The sequence below is a fragment of the Thermoascus crustaceus genome (assembly GCF_041956765.1).
Source record: "Thermoascus crustaceus strain CBS 181.67 unplaced genomic scaffold VTN00scaffold_7, whole genome shotgun sequence".
Classification (NCBI taxonomy): Eukaryota; Fungi; Ascomycota; class Eurotiomycetes; order Eurotiales; family Thermoascaceae; genus Thermoascus; species Thermoascus crustaceus.
In genome coordinates this window covers 1,745,940-1,759,910 of record NW_027192533.1, presented here as the reverse complement: position 1 = coordinate 1,759,910, position 13,971 = coordinate 1,745,940, and the positions used below count along the sequence as shown (strand labels likewise).

The following is a 13,971-nucleotide window of genomic DNA, read 5'->3' as shown; positions in this document are numbered from 1 at the left end:
TAGGTACCTACTGCTCCTCGACTACACCCGCTACCTGCTGGTCAGCGACCATGCCAGCAACCGACTACTTCAGCTTCACCTACTTCCACGTCTCCTTCCCCAGGGAGTATGTCGCCCACGTGGAGATCAACCGCCCGGACAAGCTGAACTCCTTCGCCCAGCCGTAAGTTGCTTTCCACGCTTCAGGCTGTTACACAGCATGTTCTGATCCGGCCTGCAGCATGTGGCTTGAACTCCGCCAGGTCTTCTCCCAGCTTTCCCACGACCCCTCCGTCCGCGCCATCGTCCTCAGCGGTGCCGGCGACAAGGCCTTCACGACCGGCCTCGACGTCAAAGCCGCCTCGCAGACCCTCTTCGCCGATGATGACATCAAGGACCCCGCGCGCAAGGCGGCCCAGCTGCGGCGCCACATCGACGAGTTCCAGGACTGCGTCAGCGCGGTCGAGCGGTGCGAGAAGCCCGTCATCGCGGTGCTACACGGGTTCACGCTGGGTCTGGGCATCGACCTGTCCACGGCGACCGACGTGCGCGTGTGCTCGCGGGACGCGCGCTTCTCCGTCAAGGAGGTCGACATCGGGCTCGCGGCCGACGTGGGCACGCTGAGCCGGCTGCCCAAGATAGTCGGGTCGTACGGCTGGGTGAAGGAGGTGGCCCTGACGGCGCGGACCTTCGGGCCCGACGAGGCGCTGCGCGTGGGCTTCGTCAACAATGTCTACGAGAGCAAGGCGGCGGCGCTGGACGCGGCCGTTGAGCTGGCGGGACTCATCGCGAGCAAGAGTCCGGTCGCGGTGCAGGGGACGAAGGAGCTGCTGAACTGGTCGCGGGATCACTCGGTGCAGGATGGTCAGTTTCCCCCTATCTCTTGTATCCTTCGGACGACTAGTGACTGACGGCGTTCATCTAGGCCTCCGCTACACCGGCGCGTGGAACAGCGCCGCGCTCCAGACGGCAGATATCAAGGCGGCCCTGTTCTCGGGCCTCAACAAGCGCACTCCTACGTTTGAGAAGTTGTAGGGATGGATCTCTGGAGATACACGTGGTCTGACGGGGATACTTGCCCAGAGGGTACATATGACCTAATGAAAAACAGTACGACTGCGATTCTAATGATGTTTACATTTCCCTCGACTTGATAGAATTAAATCACGATAATGGGTGCATGGACTATGAAAACACACATGACGTAAATACACTGACAGTCACATGATCGATCGTCGAGGTGTCACATTTTGGGCAGCAAGAGGGTAAATCTCGGGCCATGGCAGAAGACCTAGTAGATAGATCTATATATAAGGGGGCTGATCCCTGAATGAAAGGAATCAGCGGATCGTTCCATATCAATCTATGTGATACCTACCTTTCGCCAACCAATCCCTTGCTCGACACCGTCTTGTAGCCTGCAAGCTCCCTTTTCAGCTGAGAATGTCTGGTCCTGCCCTTAAATCTCCTCAAAACTTCACCCCGTTGCCTCTCGAACCACCACTGAACTGGCTGCCGGGCCCACGATTATTGCCAAGCAACGTCATCGCGGGTTATCATGCCGACTACGACAAGTACGACGCCTCGACCTGGGCAGAATACGTCCTAAATCGAGGCAAGACCTTTGCTGGTTGCACGTCAACTTCATCCTTTTCTGGTGAGAGACACACACACAACCAAAAAAAAAAAAATTCGACCCAAGACGAGACGGATGAAATAATAACGATCCTGGCCTGTTATTTATAGCGATCAACAGCGGCACTCCGCGTATCCGTTGCTGGTTTGGATACGTCTCTCGGGGCGGTCCTACCACTCCGGACGACTATCAGAGGGATGAGAGTGAGAGCGGTGGGGTGGAAGATTCAGTGGCTTTCACCATTTCGTAGGAACGGATGTACAGGCTGCGGTGATAGAGGATGAAGATGATGAGGATTCCGCCCCTGGAAAGAGAAGGAGAAGATCACTCACAAATGAGGGTCTGCAACTAATGAGGGTAACTCTTCTGTGGATGCCGATCAAATTCATCGCCTCCTTCAATAAACCTGAACCTCCTGTTTTACCCTTTAGAACCTCCGTTCAATTACTTCCAAACCACCTCACTCACAAATACTACTTCTACCTGCTTATTCGTTTTCCTGTCCTATTCATTTGTTTGTTCGAAATTTTACTGTCTAAACTTTACCGTATGTCTATGTACCTAGGTACCTCTTGCTTAGGTATTAAACCTAGTACAACATGTACCAAGGTACTTCATAACCTTATGAGACCATCATGACCTCTCTCACCTAGGTTAGGTAGGTTAGGTAGGTAGATACCTAAGAATCACATAATGACAAATGACGACAAGTGACGCTACAAATGTGAAGATATGAGTTGCGTGAAATCCTATCTCTTACGAAGTGATGAAGAGATGTGATTAATTAGCTCGATCCCACGAGTAGGCAGACTGCACGGTATGATTGAGTAGGTAGTAGGTTTTACGGAATCGAGAAGAGCACGATTGAACTGCTATTCAGAAGGGGGATGCGACAACCAGCAGCTTGAACTTTATGTGTACCTAAACCAGGGCATTAATTTAGGATTTTATAGCTACGAAGTGAATCTCACCCCGTCTACCCCGCTGTACGGGCGAGGGGGATATCCCGCGGATGATTTACGATCTCTCCCACCTACCTACCTACCTATCTACCTAGTCTGCCATCATACTACAACGTCCTGGAAATAAGACCATAGTACAAGACAGGAACAATGCCTTATTTCCACCGTATATGATCATGCTAACCTCCTTAAATGATAAAATAAAATCCAACATCCACCATGAACGATGACGAAATCGAGCTCCGCGATCGCTCATCAAGCGACACCCAGACCGGATCTGAAACTTCCCAAACAACTCCCACTCCCGCCGGGCAGGCGAACGGAGAAGGAGAATCTGGAGAACGAGCAGATCCATCGCCGTACCCTCCCATCCTCCAATGGGCCGTGACGGCAGTCCACCGCGTCAAGACCTGGTGGTCGACGTACATCCAGCCGACGATATATGAACATGGTGGCGATTCGAGGGATTATTATTGTGAGATCCCATCCATCCATCCATAAATCCACACCTACAACATGGATAGCATCCATCTACGATAAAAATACTAACACCCACTTCCTTGCAGCCCTCGAAAGAACCTACCTCGCCTACATCCGCACCTCCAACGTCATCGCCTCCTTCGCCATGTTCACCATCCAGCTCTTCATCCTCCAGCTGCGCCGGAACCGGGCCAACCCGAGGGCGAGAGCCTTCCTCGCCGCGGGAAAGGCGCTGACGGTCATCGATATCGCGCTGGCGATCTTGACTGTGGTCGTGGGGACGAGGAGGTACTTTGTCATGCAGAGGATGTTGCAGCGGAAGAGGGTCTTGAGTCGGGGGCCGGAGATTTTGGTGTTGGGGGGGACGACGTTGGTTGTAAGTCTGATTTTTCTTGGGCTTTGTGAGCATTTACTGAGAAGTCCCGATAGGTTTTTATTGTAGCGTTTGCGCTGATTCTTGCGGTTTGATATATGATATCAGGCTGGTGTTGTGTGGAAAAGGAAGGAATTGTTGGGAGAGTTTTTGTGCTTGACGGATTACTTCTCGTTTATAAGTCGATACCTGAAATACCTGAATCCTACTCTATTCTCTTATCCAAATGAATGCTGCTTAAACAATGTATATACGAAGTCTGAGAAATCACCGTTCACATACCAGCTAATAGATAGGAATATACACGTACCTGCATTGTACCTTATCCGACAATTTTTAATATTATTCGTAAGATCAATCACGCACCCCGTGCTAACTGCTGCTCTCATATGCCGGGTGCCTCTGGTCAAACGCAAAGACGACTGGCTTCATTATTTCCCCCTAAGCCAAGCTGTCGAGTCCCCTGAATGAGACTATTAACAGCGACATCTTCCTCCTCGTTAGCGGATTCAGGATCCTTTTCTCCCTCCCGGCCGCGGAAGCTGAGGATCCTCTGGAATGACAGCTGTATATAGCAGCCAGCAGGACCTTCCGGGCGCAACATTAGTAAGATAGTCGTAATCAAAACAATCACTTCGCAAGCAAACGACAACCAACCTGTCCAGATGCCCTCGTCTCTGCAAAAATCCTCAAACTCATCAATTCCAATCTCGCATTCAATGCATTCCTGCGGAACCCACCGATGCACCAGCCAGTGGGAGTCGTAAACATAGTGCGCACCATTCTCAGGATCCCAGATCCGTGAGTTGATTAGACGAGGTCCTCTCACACCAGACTGCCATCTTCTGCAGCTTTCTCCCATTGACGATGAGTACTCGGGGGTGTCCTTCCTGCCACCGCTTCCATAGTCCTCCAGCCTCGACGATGTTGACAATCCGTCCGGGTGTGTCTGAGAGAGATATAAACGGCGGGAAGGACTTGTCGCCGTGCAGGTGGTTACGGATAAGTTCTTTGGTTCTCTCGTCATATGCGGAACCGTATCTTCTCCAGCCTGGACAGCGGATGCCCAGGCCCAGATCTGGGTCGTAGGGACTCGCGGAGGCATCGCTCTGGTAGCGGTAGGAGACTTCGGGTAGATCTTGTTCCTCGTCGTTACCGCCTTCTGCACGGGATACGAGATAGTGACTCATCCGCTTCAGTATTTTAAGTTGACGACGTTCTCGTCCCGCGCAAGCAGAAGCCGCCTGTTGATTTCATTGTGAGATCCAACGTGAGACGTATGCACTTTTCAAGTCTGCTGATCGCAGCTCGACGGACAGGAGCAGGCTTCCATCACTATAAAAGACACAGTGATAATCAAAATGGATTATTTCAGATTCTAAAAAGGCCAGACCTTTAGAAGTTGTCAAACTGCGCGAACCTAGTAATCCGAAGGTATGATGATGAAAGCTCTGATTATTCGAATCTACCTAACTATCTGACCACTATTTATTCTCATGGACTTAGGGGTTAAGACCTTCCGAATACTTCTTTGTTTAATGATCCCGAAACAGTTTCGTGAAATATGAAAGGATATAATAAAGGAAAATAGGCAGCCTCGGGTATAGACAGTACGATTCCTTTATTGCAGGGATCATGACCTTTTGCAGATCCGAATCGGCGTGTGCTGACTAGGCTGATAGGTCTCTTGGTATAACTACCACTAGGGTATAGTGGTAATATTCGGCTGACAAATACATATCTGCCCTTGCGCACTGCAAGATATTCTAGATCGGCAAACATGCAAACCTCTTACTCTTCTGACAACCCTCTATTCGTCTCAGATAGTCAAAACACCTCAGTAGAGCATATCTCCCTCTTTCCCTCCTCCATAACTGCCTACCTATCCATCGTTCCTCATCTCCGACCGCATAAACCTCAGGACCAGGATCCCCCCTCTGGCACACCAACATCCACCACCCAAGCGTCTTCCTCGATGGTAATGAGTCAGGCCATTATTCCTACACCACCAACATCCACACACACAGTTCCTCCCTTGACTAGTATAATATAACATAGGAGGGAAAGTTGTAGGTAGGCGCGTGGAGGACAAAGCCGCCGTCAACAAAGGCGAGTCCTTCCCCTCGAAGAACTAATTTTGGTAATTCTTATTGAACTCGACGAATTTCTTGCAGATCTTAACACTGCATTTCTGGATCTCATCTCTTCATGTATGCACACTGCTCTGAGGCCACACCATAGAGAGGCTCTGGCAAGGCAGGTAGCTATCTGCTGACCAAAAAGTGCCATGACATCTGTTTGCAGCCGGTACTGGTATCTAAAGTCAATCATGGTGTGAACATACCCGTTCAATTAGTGGTGCCATATGGTTGGACACCAATCCCCGAGGTACTCCGTCATAATGCCGTTCAATCTTGCCGTCATAGAACTTCCACTTCGCCAATAACCACTCGACAGGACTTGGGAGATTAGGGAGGCGGCTGGCGAGCCAGGGACCAACTCGATGCGGGTTTATAGTTGATCCCAAAAGGATTCCCCATATGATCGCACCGACTGCCCTGTTCTTGGCTAATTATTAGCTGCTGCGTGCTAGTTCCAGCGCCCATCAAGAGCAGGCCCTCTAGGCCAAGAGGTGTTTTAGGGAGGCAGGTTTGGGCTTCAACCCTCCCTGAACCTCTAAGATATGCCAGCATGCCCTTTCGTTTTGTATAGAGTGGGAGCTTAGGGTCTTGGCAGCCTTGGTGGTGTTCAGAGATTTAATTTCAGCATGTTGAGATGGCCTGTATCCTGACCCGACTCATTGCCTTTCCCCTTTAGATAAGACGCAGAGATTTCTGGATATGATTGGAGCCAAGGCGCAGGCTGATAACTATAAGTGCGCATCATTATCCTCGATCAACTGCAGTATACAGAGGGGCTTCTGCACCATCTCCCTGACTCGGAAAGGATCTTCTCCATCTACTTTCTTCCCGGGAGATCAGAAGCTTCAAGATCGACCATGGTGTGCGATCACCGTTGTGTGTTCTTTTTGGTTACTACAGCTTAGCTAGTCGCCATGAGCCTCACAACGACTTCTCCTCAATTAGAGAGAAAAGAGTTCAGGCAAACCCAGAGCAATAGAAAGGTACCTTCCTTGTGTATCTACTTGGTCTGTTTGGTTGTCACCTTACTTCTTCCTCCTGAATTGCTCTTCAAATATCGATCTGCTAGCTTCTCTCTGAAAGGAACTCAGCATATCACAAAAAAAAAGTGTCTACTAAGACTTTTAACCTTAGGACTTTAATTTAATATTACACTTTTACTGCAGTGCTAGTAATTTCTAAAGCTGTATATATATATCTCTCTCTCTACAGTAATAAACAGAACCTCTGCTTTTATCAGCATTAGCTATTTATTTAACAGGCAAGATAAAGAAGCTATATCAGCTAGGTACCTAGTCAGCTAGGCTAAAAAAAAAGTGATAGTTATCGTTGTTTGTTCCAACTCTAGGCTTTTCTGTGTCATCTATTATCAAGACTAAACACATCTAGTTAACTACCTTCCTCTCCATCTAGTCTATCACTTGTGTTGTAAGGAACTGGCAGGGACAAGAGATACTTCAGGACAGCTTTCCAGGAATACCACTCTCTATCTACATGTGAACGTGAAAAGCAAGCGCACTGGGCGCCCACCAGGATTTGAATATTCGATTAATCGCATCACCCAGCCCGAACGTACATTGTATTTCCATGATGACTAGATAGACTACACTAGATACTATCAATTTATTTATCTATGTAAATGTAAATAAATAAGTAGATAGATAGATAGATAGATATAGACTAGAGAGATTTATATAAGATATAGATAGATAAATAAAAGGAAATAAAAAAATATAGAGATAAAAAGATCATCGCACCAAGGAAATGAAAAGAAAAAAAAGAAAAAACCGAGAGAAGATTAAAGGAAACAGAAGAAATATAATTAGATTTATGTCATTAGTCAAAAGAGGAATAAAAAAATCCGGAAAATAAGAAAGAGAATAATAATAAAAAAAAAGGGAAAACTTTTGCAATCTCTTTTCGCTCAATCATCATATCGACCGTCGTATTCGTGCAAAATCATCGTAACCGAGTAAAACTGGAGGTGAATTAAATCGGTCGTTATCTCGTCAGCAGAGTGTGTATATCCTCAGCGTGGAGCAGGCCTAGCTAGCTGTCGGGAGGTCGGGAGGCTCCGGTGCTTCAGCGCTATTTTTTTTTTTATCTACATCGCATCGCATCGCAGACGTAGGAAAAGAAAAGGGGATGAGAGAAAAAAAAAAGAATCAAGAATTAGACCCCGCACCAGCAGCCTCAGACAGCGCCACCGGGGACACCATCCCCCCTCATCTCGTCCACCACGGCCCGCACACACCCGCGCTTCTCGACGCGCTGGTAGTACGTCTGCAGAGCGGGAAAGCGGGTCGACGAGAACGGCCCCGTCTCCTGCACGATCTCGCGGAGGAGCGGCCAGAAAGCGCAGTCGTCGATGCCGAAGACCTGTCCCTCGAGGTAGTGCTGCCCCTGCAGGGCCTTCTCCCAGTCGGCGAGGCCGTCGACTTCGCCGCTGCGGCCCTTGCTGGCGCGGTACTGGCGCCAACGGACGAAGAGGGCCTGGATCTGCGGGAGGCGGGAACCGCCGCGGAGGTGGTCGCCGCCCTGGCGGGATGCGACCTCGGGAGGTGGCTGCGCCATGTACGACAGGGTCTGGATGTCTCCAGCGACGGTCGTGGTGCCGTCGGAGGCGACGTAGAGGGGTCTGGGGAGGGTATCGGCCTGCGGACCGAGAGTGGCTGGATCGGCAATCTCATAGCGGAGCCCGTTCTCCGTCAGACAGAGCCGGACGCGAAGGTCCGCGACGGGATCACCGCTCAGGATGAGCTTGGCCGCGGACGTGGTGACGAAGTTGACGACGTCGAAGCCGCCGCCGTAGACTTCCTCCCAGTTCGGCTCGGTCTCGTGGTTCTCGCGGCCAAAGGCGCGGATGAGCCGTTCGGTTTCCCCCGGATCGCCGTGGATGATGCGTCCCGCGCGCTCCTGCGTCTTGGACACGGCGCCTTGCCCCCAGATGGTGCCCGCGGCGGGGTGGACGAAGGTGCCGATGTGGCGGAAGGTCAGGGAGATGCGCTCGCCGCCAAAGGCGCGCTCCTCGGCCGTCTTGGCCGTCTCGGGGCGCCTGTCCGGGCGGATGCCGTGCAGCCAGCGCGCGTTGGTCCGCTCGCCCATGATGAAGAGCGACCGGTGCGGCATGGGGACGCGCTGGGTCTGGCGCCGTCGGCCGGCATCATCGCCGGACGACGACGACGACGGCGGCGGCGGCGGCGGCTGCTGTGGCTGCGAGGACACCTTCGTCCGCAGGACCATGGTGCGCTGGGCGCCCAGGCTGACGTTGCAGATGCACGAGCCGCGGACGATGTCGAGCGTCTTGTCCGCGTGCTCGGAGATGCGGTCCTGGCCGTCGCGGTATAGCTGGATGAGGGCGTGGTTGAGGGGATGTCCCAGCGCACGCTCGACCGCGGCGCGGACGCGGTCGACGGTCGGGGTCCAGGGGCGCAGCGGCGGCGACTCGTCGGCCGGGTGGCGGTAGATGGGGACGGACCCGTCGGGCTGGACGTGGCCCTGCACGGCGACGAGGCGCGGTACCTGCCCCGACAGGTGGTACATTTTCTGCCACTCGACCTCGGCGCGGATGCGCTGGAAGGCGTCGGGCGGCAGGTCCAGGTCGTAGACGATGCGCGAGTCGCCCTCACCGATGCGGTCACCGGGGCCGAGGGAGCCGTCGGCGCGCTTCTTGCGGGGAGGCTGCTCTTGGTCTTGGGGTTCCGGGTCCGGTTCCGGTTCCGGTTCCGGTTCCGGCGGCTCCGTCCGCTCCGGTGGTTGCGTCGACTGGGTAGGCGCAGGCGGCAGCAGCGGCGGCGGCGGCGGCTGTTCCGTCCGGGCGGAAGATGCGCGGGGTGGAGAGGCGGCGGGGCCTCCGGCGGAGGCTTGGCGCGGGGCGGAAGCGGCCCCGGCGGGATCCGGGGGTTTGGCGCGCCGCACGCGGGGGACATGCCTCTTGGACGACGACTTCTGCTTGGGATCGCGCGGGCCGCGGGAGATCAGCGGGGCGCGATCGAGGGTCCGCCCCTGGCGGTCCTTGCGGGCCCGTGGATAGCGGTAATCCTGCAACGCCTGGGCGGCCTCGTCCTCCTCGACCTCGATGGGCGACATGCTCTCCGGGTCGTCACGGCGGGCCTCCATCTCCTCCCAGATGCGGCGCTGGCGGTCGCGCTCGGCCTCGATCTCCTCCTGACTCCGCTGGGGGACCCTCCGGGGCGGCGGTCGCTGGACGTCCTGCGCGGGGCTGCCCTGCACGCCCAGATGGCCCATGCCGCCCTCCAGGCCGGCGGGGGTCGCCGCGGCGCGGGCCGTGTCGTCCTCCTCGGCCATCTCGTCGGCCTCGTCGAGCAGCTCGGACACGGTGGTGCCGTTGACGCCGAGGATGTCGGCCATGCGGCGCATGGCCTCGGCGTGGCGGGCGAAGCTGCGGAAGCCCAGGCAGTCCTCGAGCACGGTGACGGTGAAGCCGTGGCGGACGGCGTCCAGGGCGGTGGCGTAGACGGACACGTTGGACAGCGAACCGGCGAGGTAGAGGTCGGTCACCAGGCGGGTGCGCAGGGTGAGCACCAGATGCGGGCAGCGCAGGGCCGAGTAGTGCGACTTGACGGTGACCATGTCGCGGTCCGCGTCGAGCGCGGCGCACACGGGGGCGGGCAGCCTGGAGCCGTCCGAGTCGGGCAGACAGCAGGGGGTCTCCGTCGACAGGAAGGCCTCGTCGTCGACCCTCTCCTCGCCCTCTCGCCGGTCCCCGCTGGCGTCCTCGGCGGTGGCATCCAGCACGAGGAGATCCGCGCCCGAGTCCGGGTCGACGAGCGGGCGACGCTCCTCGAAGCGCGAATGCACCCAGATCACATCGCCGGCCCGGCGGAAACTCGCCGTCAGGGCGGGCAGGGCGTCGAGGAAGTCGGCGACGTTGGCGACGGGCAGCCGGCCCCAGGGCCTGACGAAGTCGTTCTGCAGGTCGAGCAGCAGCAGGGCGGCGCGCGTGTTGATCTCGGGCGCGGCGAGGGCGAAGAGGGGCAGAACGAGGGGCGGCCGGTCCATGGTGGCCATGTTAGGCCATGTCGATGTCGATGTCGATGTCGATGTCGATGTTGAGGTTGATCGACGTTGGAGATGAGGATGGTGATGGACGAGGTGCTGGCAGGTTGCCGATCGGGCCGAGCAGGGGTCAGACACGGACACGCTCAAACGTGAGACATGCTATATCTATATCTACAGTCTAAATGCTACATCCAGACCGACATAAAACGTCTCTTTATCACATCTACATCGTCTATATATCAGACTCTTCTGCCAAAAAGAGGTCGGTCCGACATCGGCCGGGGAGCGACGGCCCAACTCCGGCACGTGATCCGCCGAAAAGTTCGTCTTTCTCTCCCTGTATCTTTTTTATATATCCCTTCGTCTCTCCCCTTCATCTTCCCCCTCTCCTCGACAGTCTCTCGATTCCTGCCATAGTCCTGTCATCATGGCCGCCCGCGGTTTCTCTCGCGCCCTGCGCCTCGCGCGCGTCGCTGCCCCTCGCTCCGTCGTCACCGCGGCCGCCCGCCCGGCGCTGGCCTCGCTGGCCATGACCCCCAGGGTCGCCCCGGTCACTGCGGTCCGTGGTGTCAAGACCATCGACTTTGCCGGCACCAAGGAGACCGTCTACGAGCGCGAGGACTGGCCCCGTGAGAAGCTGCAGGTGAGTTCGGTCGATCGGTGGTCCATGCGGGAATCCACCGTGACTCTCGATCAATGTCTACACGATATACTGACGAAAGCCAGGAGTACTTCAAGAACGACACGCTCGCCCTCATCGGCTACGGCTCCCAGGGCCACGGCCAGGGCCTCAACCTGCGCGACAACGGTCTCAACGTCATCGTCGGCGTCCGCAAGGACGGCGCCTCGTGGAAGGAGGCCGTCCAGGACGGCTGGGTGCCCGGCAAGAACCTCTTCGACGTCACCACCGCCATCGAGAAGGGCACCATCATCATGAACCTGCTCTCCGACGCCGCCCAGAGCGAGACCTGGCCCACCATCCGCCCGCTCATCACCAAGGGCAAGACGCTCTACTTCTCGCACGGCTTCTCGCCCGTCTTCAAGGACCTGACCAAGGTCGACGTCCCCGCCGACGTCGATGTCATCCTCGTCGCGCCCAAGGGCTCCGGCCGCACCGTGCGCTCCCTCTTCCGCGAGGGCCGCGGCATCAACTCGTCCATCGCCGTCTACCAGGACGTCACCGGCAAGGCCAAGGAGAAGGCCGTCGCCATGGGCGTCGCCGTCGGCTCCGGCTACCTGTACGAGACCACCTTCGAGAAGGAGGTCTACTCGGACCTGTACGGCGAGCGCGGCTGCCTCATGGGCGGCATCCACGGCATGTTCCTCGCCCAGTACGAGGTGCTGCGCGAGCGCGGCCACAGCCCGTCCGAGGCCTTCAACGAGACCGTCGAGGAGGCCACCCAGTCGCTGTACCCGCTGATCGGCGCCAACGGCATGGACTGGATGTACGCCGCCTGCTCCACCACCGCCCGCCGCGGCGCCATCGACTGGAGCGGCCGCTTCAAGGACACCCTGAAGCCGCTGTTCAACGAGCTGTACGACAGCGTGCGCGACGGCAAGGAGACCCAGCGCAGTCTCGAGTACAACTCGCAGCCCGACTACCGCGAGAAGTACGAGAAGGAGATGCAGGACATCCGCGACCTGGAGATCTGGCGCGCCGGCAAGGCCGTCCGCGCCCTGCGCCCGGAGAACCAGAAGTAGATTCCCCCTCCCCAGCACGTTACGATCTGTATTCCTAGCATCTAGCCCATGTAATGACATATGTCTCTTTGAACGCTGAACCGTATGAACCGTCTGTAGATACTTCCTCCGTAGTCCATCCCCGCACGGAACTATCTGGCCCGACCCCACATGGCGACATCTATATCCAATCTTGCCGATCGCATCCAACCTCGCCTTCACCTAGACATTGACAAGAAGAAGAAGAAGAAGAAGAAATACAATACAAAAAAAAGAAAAGAAAAGAAAAGAAAAAAAAATAATATATATATATATACATCAAAAAATGGACACCCTCACCCCCACCGCCATCACCGCCGCCTACGCCCTCATCAAACCGCACATCCACCGCACCCCGCTCCTCACCAACACGACCCTGAGCGACCTCGCCTCGAGCCCGCAGGACCTGTCCCCGGAAACATCCTCGTCCGAGTCCACGGAGAGCCGGCCGGCCAAACCCAAGATCCGCCTCTTCTTCAAATGCGAGAACCTCCAACGCATCGGGGCGTTCAAGGCGCGGGGGGCGTTCCACGCCGTCAAGAGGCTGATCGACGAGATGGGTCTGGAAGAAGTACGGAGGAGGGGGTTGTCACTCACAGCTCAGGTACTTCCCCACTATCCCCCCCCCCCCCCCCCAGATATATTAACCTCCGATATTCTCGATATCCATACCAACATGTGACGGTGAAGGGAACCACGCACAAGCCCTCTCCCTCGCCGCCACCACCTTCCAGATCCCCGCGCACATCGTCATGCCATCCATCTCGACTCCGTCAAAGATATCCGCAACCCAATCCTACGGCGGACGGGTGATCTTCTCCGGGTCGACCAGCACGGAGCGCGAAGCCGTCGTGGCCCAAGTCCAGGCTGAGACCGGAGCGATCCTGGTCCCGCCGTATGACCATCCGGATATCATACTGGGACAGGGCACCGTGGGGCTGGAGATGGAGGAGCAGTACCGTGAACTTGTTGAACAGAATCCCGAATCACCTATCCACGGGGACAGGGACAGGAAAGAAAGGAGGAAGGCGAGGGGCTTCGACGCGATAATAACCCCCGTCGGCGGCGGCGGCCTCAACGCTGGGGTAGCGACCTACTTCTCCGACAGACCAGGGACGAAAGTCTTCGGCGCCGAACCCTCGCACGAGGGCGCGGACGACTGCCGTCGGGGCCTCGCCTCGGGATCACGCATCACGAGTGTCAAATCCAGCACGATCGCCGACGGCCTACGCACCCCCGTCGGTGTGCTCAACTGGGCCGTCATCTCGGATCCATCCAAGGTGAGCGGAGTGTACAGTGTCAGCGAGGAGCAGATCAAGGCGGCCATGCGGCTGGTGCTGGAGCGGATGAAGGTGGTGGTGGAGCCGAGCGCGGTGGTCGGGCTGGCGGTGGTGTTGTATAACGAGGAGTTTCGGAGGATGGTGGAGCAGGAGGCCGGGGAGGAGGGGTGGGATGTTGGCGTGGTGTTTAGCGGGGGGAATACGTCGGTGGAGGTGATTGGGAGGTTGTTCAGTTAGTTGGCTTGACGTGGATGTGTTATGGGATAATGAGGATATGGATGGATGGTTGACTGATTGATACCCTGATATACTTACAGTTTCCGATGAACACCCGTTGGTACACCTGTAGATAGTACCAGGTGATAATAGTATACCAAGT

The 13,971-nt window shown here is 55.9% G+C and overlaps 7 protein-coding genes across 7 annotated transcripts; 5 read left to right on the top strand and 2 right to left on the bottom strand.

Annotated features, from left to right (window-relative positions):
* Positions 1-50: 50 nt before the first annotated feature.
* VTN00DRAFT_9603 (uncharacterized protein) lies at positions 51-1,014 on the top strand (the record flags this gene model as incomplete). The annotated part of the gene is made up of 3 exons (XM_069436582.1): positions 51-163; positions 221-843; positions 905-1,014. 3 exons carry the CDS (start codon positions 51-53, stop codon positions 1,012-1,014), a joined length of 846 nt encoding a protein of 281 aa, XP_069285188.1.
* A 408-nt stretch (positions 1,015-1,422) lies between these two features.
* On the top strand, positions 1,423-1,865 carry VTN00DRAFT_9602 (uncharacterized protein; the record flags this gene model as incomplete). Its single annotated transcript, XM_069436581.1, has 2 exons — positions 1,423-1,636; positions 1,726-1,865. 2 exons carry the CDS (start codon positions 1,423-1,425, stop codon positions 1,863-1,865), a joined length of 354 nt encoding a protein of 117 aa, XP_069285187.1.
* A 931-nt stretch (positions 1,866-2,796) lies between these two features.
* On the top strand, positions 2,797-3,525 carry VTN00DRAFT_9601 (uncharacterized protein; the record flags this gene model as incomplete). Its single annotated transcript, XM_069436580.1, has 3 exons — positions 2,797-3,052; positions 3,144-3,433; positions 3,487-3,525. 3 exons carry the CDS (start codon positions 2,797-2,799, stop codon positions 3,523-3,525), a joined length of 585 nt encoding a protein of 194 aa, XP_069285186.1.
* Positions 3,526-3,836: 311 nt separating this feature from the next.
* VTN00DRAFT_9600 (uncharacterized protein) lies at positions 3,837-4,535 on the bottom strand (the record flags this gene model as incomplete). Its single annotated transcript, XM_069436579.1, has 2 exons — positions 3,837-4,018; positions 4,088-4,535. 2 exons carry the CDS (start codon positions 4,533-4,535, stop codon positions 3,837-3,839), a joined length of 630 nt encoding a protein of 209 aa, XP_069285185.1.
* A 3,229-nt stretch (positions 4,536-7,764) lies between these two features.
* On the bottom strand, positions 7,765-10,593 carry VTN00DRAFT_9599 (uncharacterized protein; the record flags this gene model as incomplete). Its single annotated transcript, XM_069436576.1, has 1 exon — positions 7,765-10,593. The coding sequence occupies one exon, from the start codon at positions 10,591-10,593 to the stop codon at positions 7,765-7,767; it is 2,829 nt and encodes a 942-aa protein (XP_069285184.1).
* Positions 10,594-11,020: 427 nt separating this feature from the next.
* On the top strand, positions 11,021-12,294 carry VTN00DRAFT_9598 (uncharacterized protein; the record flags this gene model as incomplete). The annotated part of the gene is made up of 2 exons (XM_069436575.1): positions 11,021-11,236; positions 11,320-12,294. 2 exons carry the CDS (start codon positions 11,021-11,023, stop codon positions 12,292-12,294), a joined length of 1,191 nt encoding a protein of 396 aa, XP_069285183.1.
* Positions 12,295-12,598: 304 nt separating this feature from the next.
* On the top strand, positions 12,599-13,941 carry VTN00DRAFT_9597 (uncharacterized protein; the record flags this gene model as incomplete). Its single annotated transcript, XM_069436574.1, has 3 exons — positions 12,599-12,872; positions 13,003-13,824; positions 13,910-13,941. 3 exons carry the CDS (start codon positions 12,599-12,601, stop codon positions 13,939-13,941), a joined length of 1,128 nt encoding a protein of 375 aa, XP_069285182.1.
* Positions 13,942-13,971: the final 30 nt, after the last annotated feature.